This window comes from Schistocerca cancellata, chromosome 3 (assembly GCF_023864275.1).
Source record: "Schistocerca cancellata isolate TAMUIC-IGC-003103 chromosome 3, iqSchCanc2.1, whole genome shotgun sequence".
Taxonomy (NCBI): Eukaryota; Metazoa; Arthropoda; class Insecta; order Orthoptera; family Acrididae; genus Schistocerca; species Schistocerca cancellata.
Window position 1 is genome coordinate 217,051,834 of NC_064628.1, and position 17,011 is coordinate 217,068,844.

At 42.6% G+C, this 17,011-nt stretch overlaps 1 protein-coding gene across 1 annotated transcript; it reads left to right on the forward strand.

The window, feature by feature from the left end:
* Positions 1-14,929: 14,929 nt before the first annotated feature.
* Positions 14,930-16,739, forward strand: LOC126176233 (uncharacterized). Its single transcript, XM_049923378.1, has 2 exons — positions 14,930-15,145; positions 15,878-16,739. The coding sequence occupies exons 1-2, from the start codon at positions 15,030-15,032 to the stop codon at positions 16,737-16,739; spliced, it is 978 nt and encodes a 325-aa protein (XP_049779335.1). The 5' UTR covers positions 14,930-15,029.
* The last annotated feature ends 272 nt before the right edge of the window (positions 16,740-17,011 follow it).

The following is a 17,011-nucleotide window of genomic DNA, read 5'->3' on the forward strand; positions in this document are numbered from 1 at the left end:
CTTTGTCTCCTTACAGGCATTCTTGACTAATATCTCCTCCCCACGTCCAGTCTCAAAGGCAACTAGCACTCACGACGTTACATCGAGTATTTAAAGCAAACCTGATTTGTATTCTTGTAGTGGCAGTGCTAGCGTCACTCTTATGCTACGGATGAGATATCTGAACAGACGGCATATTTCTGATGTAGAAACACGACGACCAACTTTCCTTTATGTCGCATAACTCCTCCATTTTCTCCCTCAATCTGTATTCAAGACAGGCGATTCAGTATTTACATTTAATGCATTACATGGATATTTTCTTGCATATTCCAGTATGCGATTTGAGCATTTGATATCAGTAAATACTTGCGCTCTTCTTGAAGCATTTTAAACGCAGAAGTATGCTTACTATGATATACATTTGTATTGTCGGCGCAGTACACAGTCAGGTTCTTTACATCTAAATTATTTAAAACTTCATCAGACTGCGATAGCGGTATCACGAGCCTGTTTGATGGACTAAAGAAACGTACGTCTTACTTCCTTTCCATGATCAAAATACCTTACAGCCAGAGGGAATATTTTCCAGTTTTTTGTGGTAGGAGGCATCAGCTGCAATAGCGAAAAAGTTGCCTAATTTTGCTGGATCTTCCAAAATATCGATCAAGTTCTGAACACTACTTGGAACCAAAACAATTTACACAATCTTTCTGCCTTGGTCGTCATCCTAGCCAACTTAGACTCATGGAATACGTCGTTCGGTAATTTATTTCCACAATTCGTACTTACGTAGCCGATGTTATGTTTGACAGTATGGAAAACTATTGTTTGCAGGCCTGCAACATTTTTCCTGTCCTTGCTGTCATTGCCAAATATATGAATAAATTTTAGGACGCCATCACTTCTACATCTTTCAGCTTAAGAAGTTCTGTGCAAGAACTCACTTGACTCATTTATCGGCCATTGTAGGCGCTTCCCACTTGACCTAGGAGCATAATGTTTGGAAAGACACGAGGATTAGCAGCAATACTTACGACAAAACGCAAAAAGTGTGAGCGACGCTGAAGTCATGCTTACATAGCACACAGTACGGTTGTTAGAGTCAATTCAGAAGTAAACAATGTAACGAGAGTGTCTGAACACGAATGTCTATATAATCCACTTTCGCGAGTCCTTGTTACTTCCACGCCTTATTTATACCACAGCTGCTGACTGATACAAGGCAAGCACATCTGTGACTGACCGTAAAACACGTAAACATTTGCCCTCTCACGACCCCTCCGGACGCGTAGGTCATATTCTTCCTCCGCTCGACGCACTCCTTTCAGCCAAACCGTCTTCTCTCCGTAGAACCACGAACAGAAGAAAGATTATATGTCGACAATAGCGTCGTTTATTATACGAAAACTTTTCGAAATCTGTCGCTCACAAAATTTAAACGCTCGATAATACTTCGCGGGATTAATATTTATAACAGTAATCACTGTCGAATTTTGGGGAGAAGCAGGGTGTCAGTCAGGGAGCCGAGAGGATTAAAAAAATTGCTATAATACAGGAGATCCCTGGAAATACGGGGGAGCTGGTCGCTCTAGTAGGAAGTGTTGTTCGCAAAGCGAGTCTGCGCCAGCCTTTCCCTCATTATTAATTCTCTGTGTGATAGCGTCAACGGTGACACAGTTAGTTAGGATAATACCAACAAAAGTTTTGCATCACCCCTTTATTTCGAAATTCATGGCACAAAAAATAAAAATTGGCTCTGAGGTTTTTGTATACATTCATCTGCAGCGTCCACATCATCAAATCAAAAGAACGAACACATCCGTTACGTCAAAATCGTCTCCTTCATAGCGGAAAACGTCAATACGTGCTCGGAGCAGGCTTGAATCAGTCGTGACATACGATGGTATCATCCAGCCACCAACGTCCAAATTGTCCCATTCTTCAGTGGCGATTCTCCGTTAGTCGCGGAGAGTACATGGCTGTTGTTGTCCAAAAACAGCTCATTTCAACTGATCCCACACAGGTTCGATTGGAATCATATCTGGGCAACAGGCAGGCGACTCCATTCTAATGATCCTAGCATACTGAAGGAATGTTTTCAAGAGAATAGCGCGATGATCACACGACTAACCATCCATCAAGAAGAAACTGTCCCCAAAATGTTGGTTATACGGCCCAACCACTGGTTGCAGAATCTCGTCCCTGTACCGCAGAGCAGCGAGCTTGCTCTCGACAACCACAGGAGGTGTGGTGGCCTCGTGTAACGCCACACCAGAACATCACACCACGACCACCGTGTTGCGCACTTTGGGCACAGTAGTGGAGGCGTTCGATATTACTAGGTTGTCTCCAAACAGGTTGATTGCTATTACCAAGGTGCATACATATCCGAATTTCGCCCTTAAACAACACCCGAAGCCAGTCCTGGAGCGTCCACTCTGCGCGATTTCTTGTCCATCTGTAAAGGAGTCCATGCTGTTGTGGTGTGCGACGTGGTGCTCACAACGGTCGCCGGAAATGGAGATCATGCAAGCATCTCCTAAAGAATTGATGGAATGCATGATGTTCTGTAGTTTCTTCTAATCCAACCTTCTACGCGTAATGTGATGACGCGGACCCGATCATTGGTCGCAATTGCCCTTCGTCACACGACGGATGTTCACTCTACTGTTCCACAGACGTCAGCTACTGATTCTTTACTTTCAACTGAAATACTGCAACCCATTAGAGTCTGGCGTTCTACCCGTAGGTAACGCTCATATGGTAACTGTGCGTATGTTTATAAACAACGTCAGGGGCGACTCTCCGATCGGTTCAGGAACAGTCACACAGCAACACATCTCCACGAAATATCTCGGTGAAGGAAAACTTTTGTTCATATGTATCTTACTCGTGTCCATAACGCACAAATAGGCAGACAGACCCATTACTGATTGATTACAAGATTGTCTATCAGTCACTAGAAGCAGTCACTGCCATTAAATATCTAGGAATATGCGTACGAAGCGGTTGAACGTGGAACGACCACATAAAACTTATTACAGGTGATGCAGATGACGTTCATTGAAAGAATGCTCAGGACGTGTAGTCCAACCACGAAGGAGGCGGCATACAAATCCCTTGTTCGACCAGTGCTTGAAAGTTGCTCGTCAGTATGGTGTCCGAACCAGATAGTTATTTACAAAGACTTGGTTACTACGTTGAAAAACAATGTCATGTATCTGTATCACCGTGAAATGTAGCATTTATAAAAGTTACTTGTCCTACCATAGTAATGTGTAACTTATTGTTTGAAGCAGAGGTAGAAGCTTTTCAGTGGAATTGTTATCGGCCAATATTCAGTATAAAATGATGCAACACAAGAACGACCAGTCTTGTATGTCTCCGCCTTAGAATTATTACGGTATTGGTATTTGTCTGTAACACAGCAGTCCTATTAAATATCAGGCAACCTGTTCCCACTGGTTTGACTCTCGTTTGTCCCGTCGCTACTGATACAGAAATGACTTTGTAAATAGCACCAAGCTACTATAAAATGTTCTGCGTCTATAGATTGTATCTTTTCTTGCGAAGCATTTCGGGAGTAAAACTGACTGAGGCACGATACGACTCAGGCCGTTTGGATTGCGATTAGAGCTCGCAAAAACTAGAGATATTTAAATAAAATTCTGTTTGGTATGTATCCGCGTCGTGGCGTAAGTCGAAATACCAGCATTATTGCTACAGACGGTCTTCCTCAGCTTGAAGAAGGTAGCCTCCAACAACATGACGCATCAACTACCCAAATGATTTTACTGAGAAAAGAACAACTTCAAAACCCTACATTAATATTATGAAAAATTTGCCACCTGGTACTTTAAATTATTGGACAAACTAAACATATTGGTAATTATCCGCACTTCGGGTACCAATTACGAAGACACTCGCCCCCATTCGTGAGTACGCGGCAGAACGAATACCACAATACGCTACAGAAAACACATCATGCGAGCAGGACGTGCCAGTAACGGTGCCACACCTTCCTACACAACTAATCGAGGACCACCAGCAACAGAATGATGTCTGTCGTAAAGCAAATGGCCCTACGTTACGCCAGTATGTTATCATCCAGCATCTAGATAACGCACCAAGCGAGATGGCGTAGTCATTAAAACACTGGACCAATGTTTTCTGTAGTTTGCGTTAGTTCTTTGAGAAGAACGCCGAATTGTACAGAAAAATTCAAAATTGTATACCTTTTAAATCACTAAATAGAGAAACTTGGGTGGATTTAACTTACTCGAAAGGCTACAAATTTTTGATTTTCAAAAGATACGTCCGGTTTTACAACGGCACCGTGTGGTTATAATTAAAATGCAGCCACGGACAAAGGTCCAGTGTGGGCTGTAATTATCGCAGGGCAGCAAAACTTGGCAGATTTGCTAATGCGTTAATAATGAACCGATTTAAGCAGAAAAAATTAGTTCTAATTTTATCACGGGGTGCAAATCAGCACTGTGATTGCAAGAGAGACGCATAGAAATCGATTAGGAACGGGACGAGGGCAGAAAAGGTCAAACAAGTGCCAAAGGCATAATGTTGGTTTTATTATCAACAAGCCGTTTACACGATTTGTTCATATGAGCACCAGAGATGCTGCGTCCATAAAGCGACGTGATCAACAGCTGCTCGCAGCAGCTCCGGTGGAATGTGAACAATGTTTTTCTGTATACTGCCCTTCAGATCAGGTACAGATATAGCGTGTCCCTGGGAAATGCGACATTTTAGATGTCCCCATAGCTAAAAGTCAGGTGGATTCAGTTGTGGTGATCTTGCAGGTCATGCATCTGGAAAACGCCTGGAGATAACACGCTCATGGAAGTTTGCACTAAGCAGATCTTTCACTGGGTGAGCAGCATGTGGCGTTGCACCATTTGCGTGAAAACTGTGGTTTATACAGTTGCGCTCTTCCAAAGCAGGATCACATGCTGTACACCTGACAGGCTCTCTGGGTGTGTTCTCTTCAAAAAAGAACGGGACGAGAATTAAGGTGCTTGTGAGTCCACACCACACTGTTACATAAGGCGAGTGCAATGGCTCTTCGTGCACAGCACGCGGATTAAGAGTACTACAGATTCGGCAGTTCTCTGTATTCATTGCACACCGTAGTGTAAAATGTGCCTCTTCACTCCATACAATATAGCCCAGCCATATGTCATCAACTTCGATCCGTCCCAAAAACCGACGAGCAAATTCAGAAAGTTAGTGCGAATCTTGCTGCACGACCTAGATTTCGTACGGGTACCAGTGTAAAATAGACCGCAAAACTTTCCGTACTGTCGACCATGGGATGAACAATTCTCCTGACACTGCACGAGCACTAGCACTAGCACTACTCGAGGCCCGTGCTGCATGGTCCATTACAACAACAACAACAACAACAACATCATCAATGACTTCCATCGAGATAGGACGCCTTCCTCTTCCAGGTGCTCACCAAACTCGCCTGTTCTTGAATTTCATTATCATCTTCTTTAAAGCTGTTAATGGCAACGGGCCTCTCCTCAGACCTTTCAGTCAGCGATACTCTCTCAGTGCAGCACTGTTATTGCTGCCGTTCACATTAAACAGTTTCACTAACAGCGCAGGGTTTGTCTTTTCGATAGCCAAACTGTTCACCCATGTTATGGATTGTCAAATGACAGCATGGATGTCACACCGTCATGCACAGATTTGCAGCTGGTACTGGAACTAATTTTTTTACCAGCGGAAATCGGTTCCGCATTAAGGCATTAGCATATCTACCAAGTTTCGTTGCCACACGATAATTACAGCCCCCACAGGACCTCCGTAAGTAACTTGTGTGTATATACCAGATGCATGTATTCATATAAAATCCTGGGATACTTTTTACAATTAGGATCAAAGTTTTCATTTACCTCCCACATAGGTTCAATACACCCAGCACCAGGCGCATGACAAAGAACCTGGAGAAAGTCGAACTCCTTCCATATTTTCGTGTGGTTGGAGTTACTCCACTAACAACTAACTGTTGTTGTTATGCGACGTCATATTCAGTCAAAGGTCTTAGAAGGGAAGAAACACGGACACTTTCACAACACACCACCTGGGGGCCAGTACTGCAATCCATGTGCCTCTACGGCCGATCTATCGTTGCAGTGCCGTAGTCGCGACGGAAATAACGCCACACAGTAGTAGCTAAGCTGCAACCCTAGAAACTCACAAAGCAAAACGCTTTCTGTTCTTGTGTTATCGGCATACGAGTATCGACTCTGTGCACGTTGGTTAGAAAAGGAGGGAGCGAGCGAGCATCAGAGAGAAACCTACCGGCAACCACACAAAAGGAGAACTCACGCTGCCGCCAAGGTAAAATCTAGTTTCGCAGTGTAAGAAAAAATTTACCTCAACTTTATTTATTTATATATGTAAAAGATACATTCTTGCGAAACCGAGAAAATTTTTTGCAACAACTCCATTTTGACCAAAGTAACCGGTAAGAAACGAGGCTGCAATGAAGATCAAGAGATCGGGTTTTGAACAGCGTGGAAAAGTAGTACTCGGCATTTACATTGATCAGCCGAAACATTATGGTCACCTGCGTAATAGCCGATGTGTCCACCATTGGTACAGATAACAGCGGTGACGCGTCGTGGTATGGAAGCAGTGAGGTCTCGGTAGGCCGCTGGACGGAGCTGGTTCAAAATGGTTCAAATGGCTCTGAGCACTATGGGACTTAACATCCGTGGTCATCACTCCCCTAGAACTTAGAACTACTTAAACCTAACTAACCTAAGGACATCACACACATCCATGCTCGAGGCAGGATTCGAACCTGCGACCGTAGCGGTCGCGCGGTTCCAGACTGTAGCGCCTAGAACCGCTCGGCCACACCAGCCGGCCTGCACTGGTCATCAGAGGCGCTCCTCCGCTGAGTCTTGCCTACTGACCGGTCGGACGTCCGAGAGCGACATATATACTGTAGGAAACTATTACTTCGACCACGCCCCCTTTCCTACAGTATATATGTCGCTCTCGGACGTCCGACCGGTCAGTTGGGAAGACTCAACGGAGGAGCGCCTCTCAGGATGTCCAGGGCAGTCCTGGACGAAACGTCAGAAGCAGAAGAGTTTTTTGGACAACGACCTCACATCCCGAAACGTTTACCAGCAACTATGTCATCTGGTCGTGAAAGCCTTCACTGTTCTAATACCCCAAAAGTCGTGCTCTTTCCGAAATGTTCGTGTCGAGCCTCTAGGCGATTACAACCTGTCCTCTGTCAAACGCAGATAGACTGAGCGTCTTGCCCAGACCTTACACGGACACCACTCTCGCTGACACTACATGCACCGTGCGTATGTCTTGAAAAGCAGTCATTTCTTGCCAGGTGACGCTGCTATCGCCTGGACGGGTTCATGTCTATAATGTTCTGGCCGATCAGTGTATGCACTGCAATACTCACGCCGCTGGAGCGGATGTTCAGCCACAGGAAGCAAAGAGAATATTCTCAGGAGCGCTCAGCGAACTTTCTGAAGGTAGAGGAGCCATGTACATAGCTATGGGGACAACGAGAAGAAGTCCGACTCTCTCCTACATCAAGATATTTTAGGCACTAGTCGGCTCAAATGTAGATCCCCGCTATGGGAGGCAATTGAAGTGTTAGAGAAGTATGATTGGCCAGAAAGCAGACCACACCCACATTCAGAAAATATAGGCTTTTGAACTACCCAACAGCCCTGATAATCTACACCATTATATAAAGACAAGTTCGTTGTTTAACGTTCAAATAAGTAACGGAAAAACATTGTTAGCAAAAATTTCTAAATGTTTTGACCGATTTACTTCAAATATTTACACGATATTGTAATAAACATTTGGACCGAGCGGTGGTCAGAAACAGTCTGAAAAGCTTGTAATGGTGTTGGGGGAGGGTAGGGTGAGCTGAGAAATAAATGTTAAGAAAAAAAAATTCCAAGTTGCGCCATTTCTGATTTGATTGTCCGCCCCCGTTAGTTGAGTGGTTAGCGCGGCGGAATGCCATGCCGAGGGGCCCGGGTTCGATTCCCGGCTGGGGCGGGAGATTTTCTCCGCTCTGGTACTGGGTGTTGTGTAGTCCTCATCATCATTTCATCCCCGACTCGCAAGTCGCCCAATGTGGCGTCGAATACAATAAGTACTTGCCCTCGGCGGCCGAACTTTCCCGAACGGGGAACTCCCGGCCCAAAATGCCGTACGCTCATTTCCATTTCTGATTTGATTAGCATTGGCGTTGCCCGATGACATCATTGCGCGCACTATATACTGCGGTAATTAAAAGATATTTGTGTGTCCGTGAGTTACCACTTGTTCAAACGCTCATTGTCAGTTAAAATGCATCTTTTTACGAGGTGATAAATTTAAGCTAGGTGAACAAAAGCTATATTCCGTCTGAGGAAATCAAACGGAGAATACATCTGGTGACACCACGTCTGGCAGGCTGCTTCAATTTGCGCGCGATCTGATTGACAACTTCAATGCTAATTAAATTGGAAACGACGCAACGTATCGAATTTTTTTCTCAACGATGATTTCTCAGCATAACCTGCCCTGCAACACCTTTGCATGATTTTCTTACTGTTTCTGACCACCCTGTATATTCCTTATGTATAAATTTAAACTAAAATTGTATACACAACTATGTGTTGTTTTCTATCTCGCAGCCGATTGCAGCATACAACAGGAAAGTTGTATTTATGCCTTACGATTCGAATACTACTATGGAATCTGAATTGCCCGAAACTTTTAGTCGTATTCATTCGCAGGTTGCATCTATGTGAAATGCTGTCATTGAAGCTTCTATCCTCACAGAGACAGCCGCCGAAGAGGTTTGCCTCATACCCAGTATACCAATGATCCAATCGGATTTACCCAATCATTTTAAGCGACTTCAATCCCCAATCAGGGGTTCGTTGGCAGTAACAATAAACCAGACTCAAGATCACGAAAAGGGGAGGGGGGAGAGGAGATGGAGAGAGAGGAGGGGCGTAAATTGACATAGAGAGGGTAGAGAAGATGATTGGGAGAGAGGGGAGAGGAAAAAAGAGGAGATGGGCAAAGAGAGGGGGGAGGAAGGATGGACAGAGAGAGGGGGAGAAAGAGATTAGGACGTACAGTTCCCATAAATATATAGCAATTGCGAAGCATTGCCGAACTCGCTAGTAATATGTAACGTTACAAGTTCTCTAGAAGACATTCCTTGGTGTTGAATCAATTGAGTATGTAAAAGGAGCAAGTGAGAAGAGGGTGTAGGACATACAAGCCAGTTCCCTATGTGACTGTGGACATTCATGCAAAATGTACGCAAGTGTACCATATAGCTAGTACATAGTGATTATGAACTGTCTGTGTAACAGGTAGTGCTGCGCGTCTGAGAACCTTGTTGAGAACGCGGCATTGAAACCTACCACTCCTATTTTTTGACAGTTACTTACTGGAAACAATATAATACCAAACTTTCTGAAAGGTAAAAGCCCTTAGCCGCACCAGGCCCACGAACCCAGATCTTTGTCTTTCGATTCGCTTCGTAAGACCTGTGACTGCGAAAGGTGAATTTCGTATTATTACATTTTTTGAAATTTTATCCTTTGGATCCTTATAGTCTTTTAAAGTGTTTGATTACAACGAAGGCACAGTGGAAGATACATTCTGAAACAGAAGAAGTCGCTCTTTATGTTTTGGACGCACTAGCCATCATATCACAAGATTAACTTATTATCTCTAGAAGCATGTTTGCTGATAAAACAAGGAACACATTCTGGATCCTTACCGTTTTATCATACAAAACACGTGTCAAAGTAAACACTCGTGTCTGAGTAAACAAACAGAACAAAAAATGCCGAACTGATATCATATTTGGAGTAATCGACCGCAGCGTACCATGATTGTGAACGAGAAAATACAGAAGTCTCTCGTTTGTTGGACTGAATAATAAATAATATACGGGCAGCGGAAATGTCAATTTTTTCGTAACCGAAGCATTGACATTCTTTGTTTGCGAACAACAAGATGATGATTTTAAGTGCTTTAAGAAACGTGTAAGGTTTGAGACAATCGTAACAAACTATATACATCGGCATCGAGAATTGTGAATGTTTGCCCGTGTCAAATACGATTTGCTGGAGTTCTGAAAACTGAGTCTTCGCCGGACCCACCAGTAATATACTGGAATGTAGGAATGTCTCGAAACATGCACTAGTAGTATGCAGCCACATGTTTCGAACAGGCCTAGGCCACGACGACTTTGGACTTTGGCAGCAGACGTGAATAAACTGCTCTTCGAAAATCCCTACTGTCACACAAGTGACACCGGTTATATAAAACAGGCTTGGCATATTAGTGCAAGAGATATACCTAATGACGCTTTGTCATCTATACGACTGCAACATGTTTTACAGATATTATCGAAACATCTGCGGCAACACCAAGTCCCTTAGTATTGATACAATCAAGATCAGGGTTCTGAAGCAAACGGACAGCTTTAATGAAACCTGTCACATAACGCGGAGAGAAAAAAAAAGCAACAAGAAGTTACTGCCTTCCGAGTTTAACATTGCGTGCCACGAGTATTACTTTACAGTCTCAGCAGGGCACAAATAAGAAAGATTAAGTAATATGGTACGGCTTAGTTGTCGGACAGATCTCTAAGGGTGATCGAGGACTATTACTGTGAAAGTATGCTTTATTCCTATGCATCAGCAAATTTCTTTGCAGTGTGGGAATGTTGTATCTTGTAAGTGCAACTTACTATAACGCCCAGTTGGCTGATTGGCGCAGTAAAGTATAGTGTACTGTTGTCGATATTTGTGCCGGCCGGGGTGGCCGAGCGGTTCTAGGCGCTTCAGTCTGGAACCGCGCGACCGCTACGGTCGCAGGTTCGAATCCTGCTTCGGATCTGTGTGATGTCCTTAGGTTAGTGAGGTTTAAGTAGCTCTAAGTTCTACGGGACTGATGACCTAAGATGTTAGTCCAATAGTGCTCAGAGCCAATACTCGATATTTGTAACGTACAGAAAGAGAAGAAAAAATGGTTCAAATGGCTCTGAGCACTATGGGACTCAACTGCTGTGGTCATAAGTCCCCTAGAACTGAGAACTACTTAAACCTAACTAACCTAAGGACATCACACACATCCATGCCCGAGGCAGGATTCGAACCTGCGACCGTAGCGGTCGTGCGGTTTCAGACTGTAGCGCCTTTAACCGCTCGGCCACTCCGGCCGGCAGAAAGAGAAGAGGATGAAGCGTTGTAACAGTTCCGATCTCATTTTGGATAATATTAGCGCCCCATGTAGGGATTGGCTACTATGAAGAGTATCCTAACAAACGACTGAGCAGCTTTGAATTTAAATCAGGGTGTTAGGGCGACTAGTCTGCAGTCGCTCAATCAAAGAAATATGCGATAGTCAACTTAACATCTCATTTCTGAGTACACCGTACTGATATTCGTCTCCGCATGAATATTATTCTTTTAACCCGCTTTTATTAGGTCGCTTCTATGTCTTTTCGGTAAAAATTTGGCAATTCATTTTAAACTAACTTCCCGATGAGCAACAGACTTGAAACTTTCAACACAGCTCAGAATTGGATGACAATAAAATATTAACCCGCTTTCTTGTCTGGTGTGTGGCGGAGGCAACTTTGTTTACCACTTCTAAGTAACAACTAGTAACTACGACAGAATAGCTAATAGGAGTCACAGAACTTGCAAATGCTTAGCCTGTGAGACAACAGTACGGTACAGTATTTGACTTTCTGAAAGAATGATCTGGTTTTAGGGTATTATTGTGTTTTAGGAAACATTGTACATGTACCAGGAGAGTGAAGATGAGCCCAGTTTACGTGCTGTTACCTGAATTCAAGTAGTTGTTTCTTCAGGAAAAAAACATAAAAATGTTCGGCATGTGGCCATCATATCATCACCATCTTCCTTTCAAGGATTAGGCTATTGTCTACTCTAAACTCACAAACAAAATAATTTTTATCTTTTTCGAGGTCTTCCAATATCTCTTTTCCCACGCGGCTTGTAGTTCAGGATCTTCTGGGGGATTCTGTGACCTGACATTCTCTCGAGGTGTCGCCTTCAACTTCACGATGATTTTGAATTTTTTTCATTCATACTGAAAATATTTAATTTTGTTCTGACATCTTCATTTTAAGATCATGTCTCTTCTTGTGCGGCCCTTCGTCTTCCTTGGGAACCTCATCTCGGCTGTTTGAATTTTATTTTCTTCCTTTCTTTGTGGTAATTTAGCTTTCGCTTTCATTGGATAACAGAGCAACTGCCATTACTTTACATATATGTAGCCCTATTTACAAATTACAAATTGAATAATTAATTTGCAACGTGAGTGTAAAATGACTCATTCCTCATCATTACCATCTATCGGCAAATGATCCATGGAACATGAAAGTAAGTAACTAACTAGCTACCTGTCATTTCCCGATGAGATTGAGACTTGGAACTTTCAAGATTTCTTAGAACGCGATGAAAAGCAATATTAACCCGCTTTCGTGTTTGGTGTACAGTGTATACTCCTGCTTTGTGTACCACTGTGGTTTCACTCTTTTGCTATTACAGTTGCGAATGTTTCGTGGTAAGAACGGTTGCTGGTAAGTCCCCATGTGACCTAAATTCTCTCTAATTTTTAACTTTGGGGTCTTTTCGTGAGATAATGGTAGGAGGAAACGATGTACTGTTCGTCTCAGGTGAAGAGAAACTGAAATAATCGTCAGTTTTACCCTATGCCTCTGTTGTAATCCCATCAAAATGTTTGAAATCGTTTGAAAAATTTGACACACGCAAGACTACAAAGCTGAACATAATTATTTAAATAAAAACTTCTTAATACAAAATGTTCTCAAAACGAACTAAAAAGTCCTAGCCACAAACAGTTTCCCAACCTCACACAGATAGCCCAGAAAATCTGTAGTTGTGAATTTTTAATAGCTGTGGAAATAGTTGTAGAATTTAACATGAAAAACGTGGGACCCATGCAATACATAATTTATGAATGAATAGTTAACCTCTTTACAATTATCTATTGCATACGCACCACGTTTTTTGTTGTAAGTTCTTAAATTCTAAAACGTATTTTCATAGCTATTAAAAATTCACAAGCACAGGTTTTCAGCACTACCTGTATGGGCGTTAGGAACCGATAAGGCGCTATGAGAAATGATCTTGTACATTTCAGTGCGTTTGAAACACGTGTGATATTAAAAAGGTTTTTAGCGTAAATTAGTTATTCTTCTTTTGTTCCACAGCGGTGCTTCATCTGCACTGTTATTGTTCCCCACCGCGCGTAACTGCGAGCTGAAAATTTCCGCGACACGAGAACCGTGCGTACAGCATTTCGCTTAACTCGCCACCCACCCGCCTTGTAGCGGAGATGCGCGCCGTGCTACAGTGCTGGGGGGGGCCTTGGAGCAGTGTTACAAGGCTCGGCCGTTGCGGGAACTCGTTTGGCCACTGACCTACGGCTCGGCCCGCACCGGCCGGCCGCCGGCCGCCGTCCGCCGGCCGCCAGTATGCTAATGCTCGCCGTATCGCCCAGCCGCCCCCGCGTCACGCCACGCGACGCCGGCCCAGGCTGCGCACGCGACGTGCCTCGCACAGCCGCCTGCATTGTAGGTCGCTGCTCTGGCGCCTCTGCCTCTAGCGTCGCAAGCTCTACATTTCCAACGCGGAACCCAATTTCTCTGTCTCGTCCTTGACTGCACGTTCTAGTAGCCTTAGGCTGCGTTCACACTGCCCGCCGGGCCGGGCCGGGCTGACGCGTACTGGCTCGGCTCGTGCCTAGCTAGCTCAGGCCGACGTGTAGGGCATTCACACTGCGCGCCGCGCCGAGCCGGGTCGGCGGAATGGGGGAAAATCCACTTCTCCGATTTTCATGTTCTAAAAATTCTTAGAGGTATATAAGACTGCGCCACATCGTTTTATGAACTCATTTTTTCCTTAAAAGCGTAACTTACGTCGTGAAAAAAGAAAAAGTCTACTTTTCGTTTCGCGTGATTTCTTAGTTTCGTAACGCTTCTCAGGCGATTTTGAAGAAATTATGCGGCTAAAAAAATCTGATTTTTGTACACGTGCTAGTGTAACTTCTTAGCTTCGTATTGAATCATTTATCTTTTCATATTTCTTAACAGTCATTGTGAAATGATGCTATTTGTCAACGTTGTGCACTTGATTTACAAATCTTGTAGTGAAAAAGTTATGTAGCGGGTAGCTTACTGTTAGATCCGTTTTAGACCATACATTATTGCGAATGAAATGTAGCTAAAAGTACCAAAAAGTTTTTGAAATGATAATGACACTGATATCTGTCTCTGGTCACAAGTAATGCGAGATATTCAGTGGCGTCAGTGCCGCGTCCGCAAGCCACGGAGTTCGAGCGGTTACAGCTTGGTTTAATGTAGTCATATAATGCAGGACAGAAAAAAACTAATTACTAGTGATCAGTGGTGTAAAACTAATCACAAAAACAAACTGGAGATTTGTGATACGTTTACTGCAGAAACTGAAGCGCAATTCCGTAGTCTCGTTGTCTACTTTGACAGAAAAAAAAAATATGGAGAGTTAATGAAACTACTGTAGATCGACATACATAGATGTGCGTTTCATTGTTCTTCATTTTTTTTTTCTTCCTTGGCGGGCTGCGCTGCACCGTCAAGGTAATCCCTACTGTTTGGCTAAATGGCTGCTAGTTGCCGAAAGCCAAATAAATAAATTAAAAAAAATCCCCACCCTTCGACAGCTGACAAGCAAGTCACTAGAAAACGCAGCTGCTGTCAACAGTTGCTCGCCTTTGGCTAGTCTGTGCTGTCGTGTAGAACAATGTCTTCACTCTTTTATTGGTATTGTTTCGACTCTGCAGTAACTCGTCGAGTTTTGAAGTACAGAAGAACTAGGAGATTATGGATTCATCCCATAAATAGCGACAGACATTTAGGAGAGTTTTTTTCTTTACATGAAGAACTTAAAAACTATCCTGAAAAATTTTATTCATATTACAGAATGAATCATAATACATTTCAGTATGTGCTGCAGAACATTCAAGACAAAATTTCGAAACAGAACACAAATTTTCGCAGAAGTATAACAGCAGAAGAAAAATTGTGTATAACGATAAGGTAAGATTCGTTAGTACACACTTTTTGGTTTGCAGTAGAACTTTGTGCAGCATTCACTACCTCCAATTAATTGTAGTCATGCTTTTGTATTTTAAATTTCACAAACGCTTACCTCTGAGGGGAAGAGAGTTTATGGGACTCCAGAGAATCATCAGTAAGTAATTAGCTTCGTCATTTTGGGTAATGTCTTGCTGTGCCTTCAACGAAGAATCGCAGATACACTCCTTCAGAATTTTCCAACTTTTTCTTCGTTTTTCTTCATGATGCAGCGCTTGGCAGTGGCGATGGTTCATCATGTGGAGCCACTGATGACCTCACAGAATTCTTTTCATTACCTTGTAAGATAGACAGACTGATATGCCCTTTGACTCAGTGGTTCTATTTCCACTGGTAAGGAACTGTGCATAGCTCTTGGAACTTAGGAAAATCATATGACAAAACAAAGCCCGAGTGGAATTGCATTTTAATATACTATTCCCTGGATCACATGACCTTATTTTGCCAAGTTATACAAGTTATTCTCTGTAACTGTCTCTCAGGTCTTTGCATTTCGATTTCATTATTTTAATTGAAATAATATAGAAGGATGCAAGAAAATGTCTCTTTAATTATTTATTGTTGTATAACTATGAAATGACATGGACTAAGTAAATATCTACTGTGCAAACAAAACTGTAAAAACTTCGCCCAACACCACACTTGAGTAACACATTTTACGATTTTTTTTCTCAGGTATCTGTCCACTGGCATCTCCTTTCATGCACTAGCATCGTCATTCCGATTAGGAGTGTCCACCGTATCAGTGTTGGTGAAAGACGTTTGTATGGCCATATGGGAGTCACTTGCTCCCATTCATTTACCAACGCCAACTGTTTCTCGATTTAAAGAAATTGCCAGTGAAATGCATACGAGATGGGGATTTCCAAACTGTGTTGGATGTATAGACGGGAAGCACATACGTGTCCAATGTCCTAAACTTTCTGGCAGCATGTTTTACAATTACAAACAGTATTATTCGATTGTACTCCAAGCAGTTGCTGATGCAAATTACAAATTTATAGCTGTGGATGTTGGTGCCTACGGTAAACAGTCTGATGCAGGTGTGTTTAAAGAAAGTATGTTATATAAGAAACTTACAAATGGGGAGCTGTTATTACCGCCACCAACAAGACTTGAAGGAATGTGTCAGGAACTACCGTACGTCATTTTGGGAGATGAAGCTTACCCCTTATTAGAGAATTTGATGAGACCTTTTCCTCGGAGAAATTTGGACAACGAGAAGATTCTATACAATGATATGCATTCCAGAGCAAGAAAAGTTGTTGAATGTGCATTTGGTATAATGACCAATAAATGGAGACTACTGAGGAAGGAAATTGAAACATCCGTTGACGTAGCTGATCACATAGTCAAGTGCATTTGTCTACTTCATAATATTGTCATTGACAGAGAAGGATGCAATGTTGAAGCTGAAAAGTTTTGTAACAATGCTGATATGCAGACAGCTGGTGCCACATTCAACAGAAATTCCACATTACGTTCGAAAACTGTCATGAAGACTTTTGTTGAATATTTCGTTAAAAATGCAACTTAAAATAATTAAAAAACCTCTCAAATAAATTTTGGAATTGAAAGTACTTTGCTATTTACTGTATTTTTTTGTATCTCATTTCACTGTAAATAAAACAAATAAAATTATAAAGGAAAATAATTTATATTTGTGCGTACTATCTGAAACACACTCCTTGGCTACTTCGTTCCATAATCTGGAAACTGCATCATTACTGTCATACTAGCCGAAATTCTGATACCAAATTGATGGACACAAGTTAATGTCATGTATATGTTATTCTGCATCCATTAAAG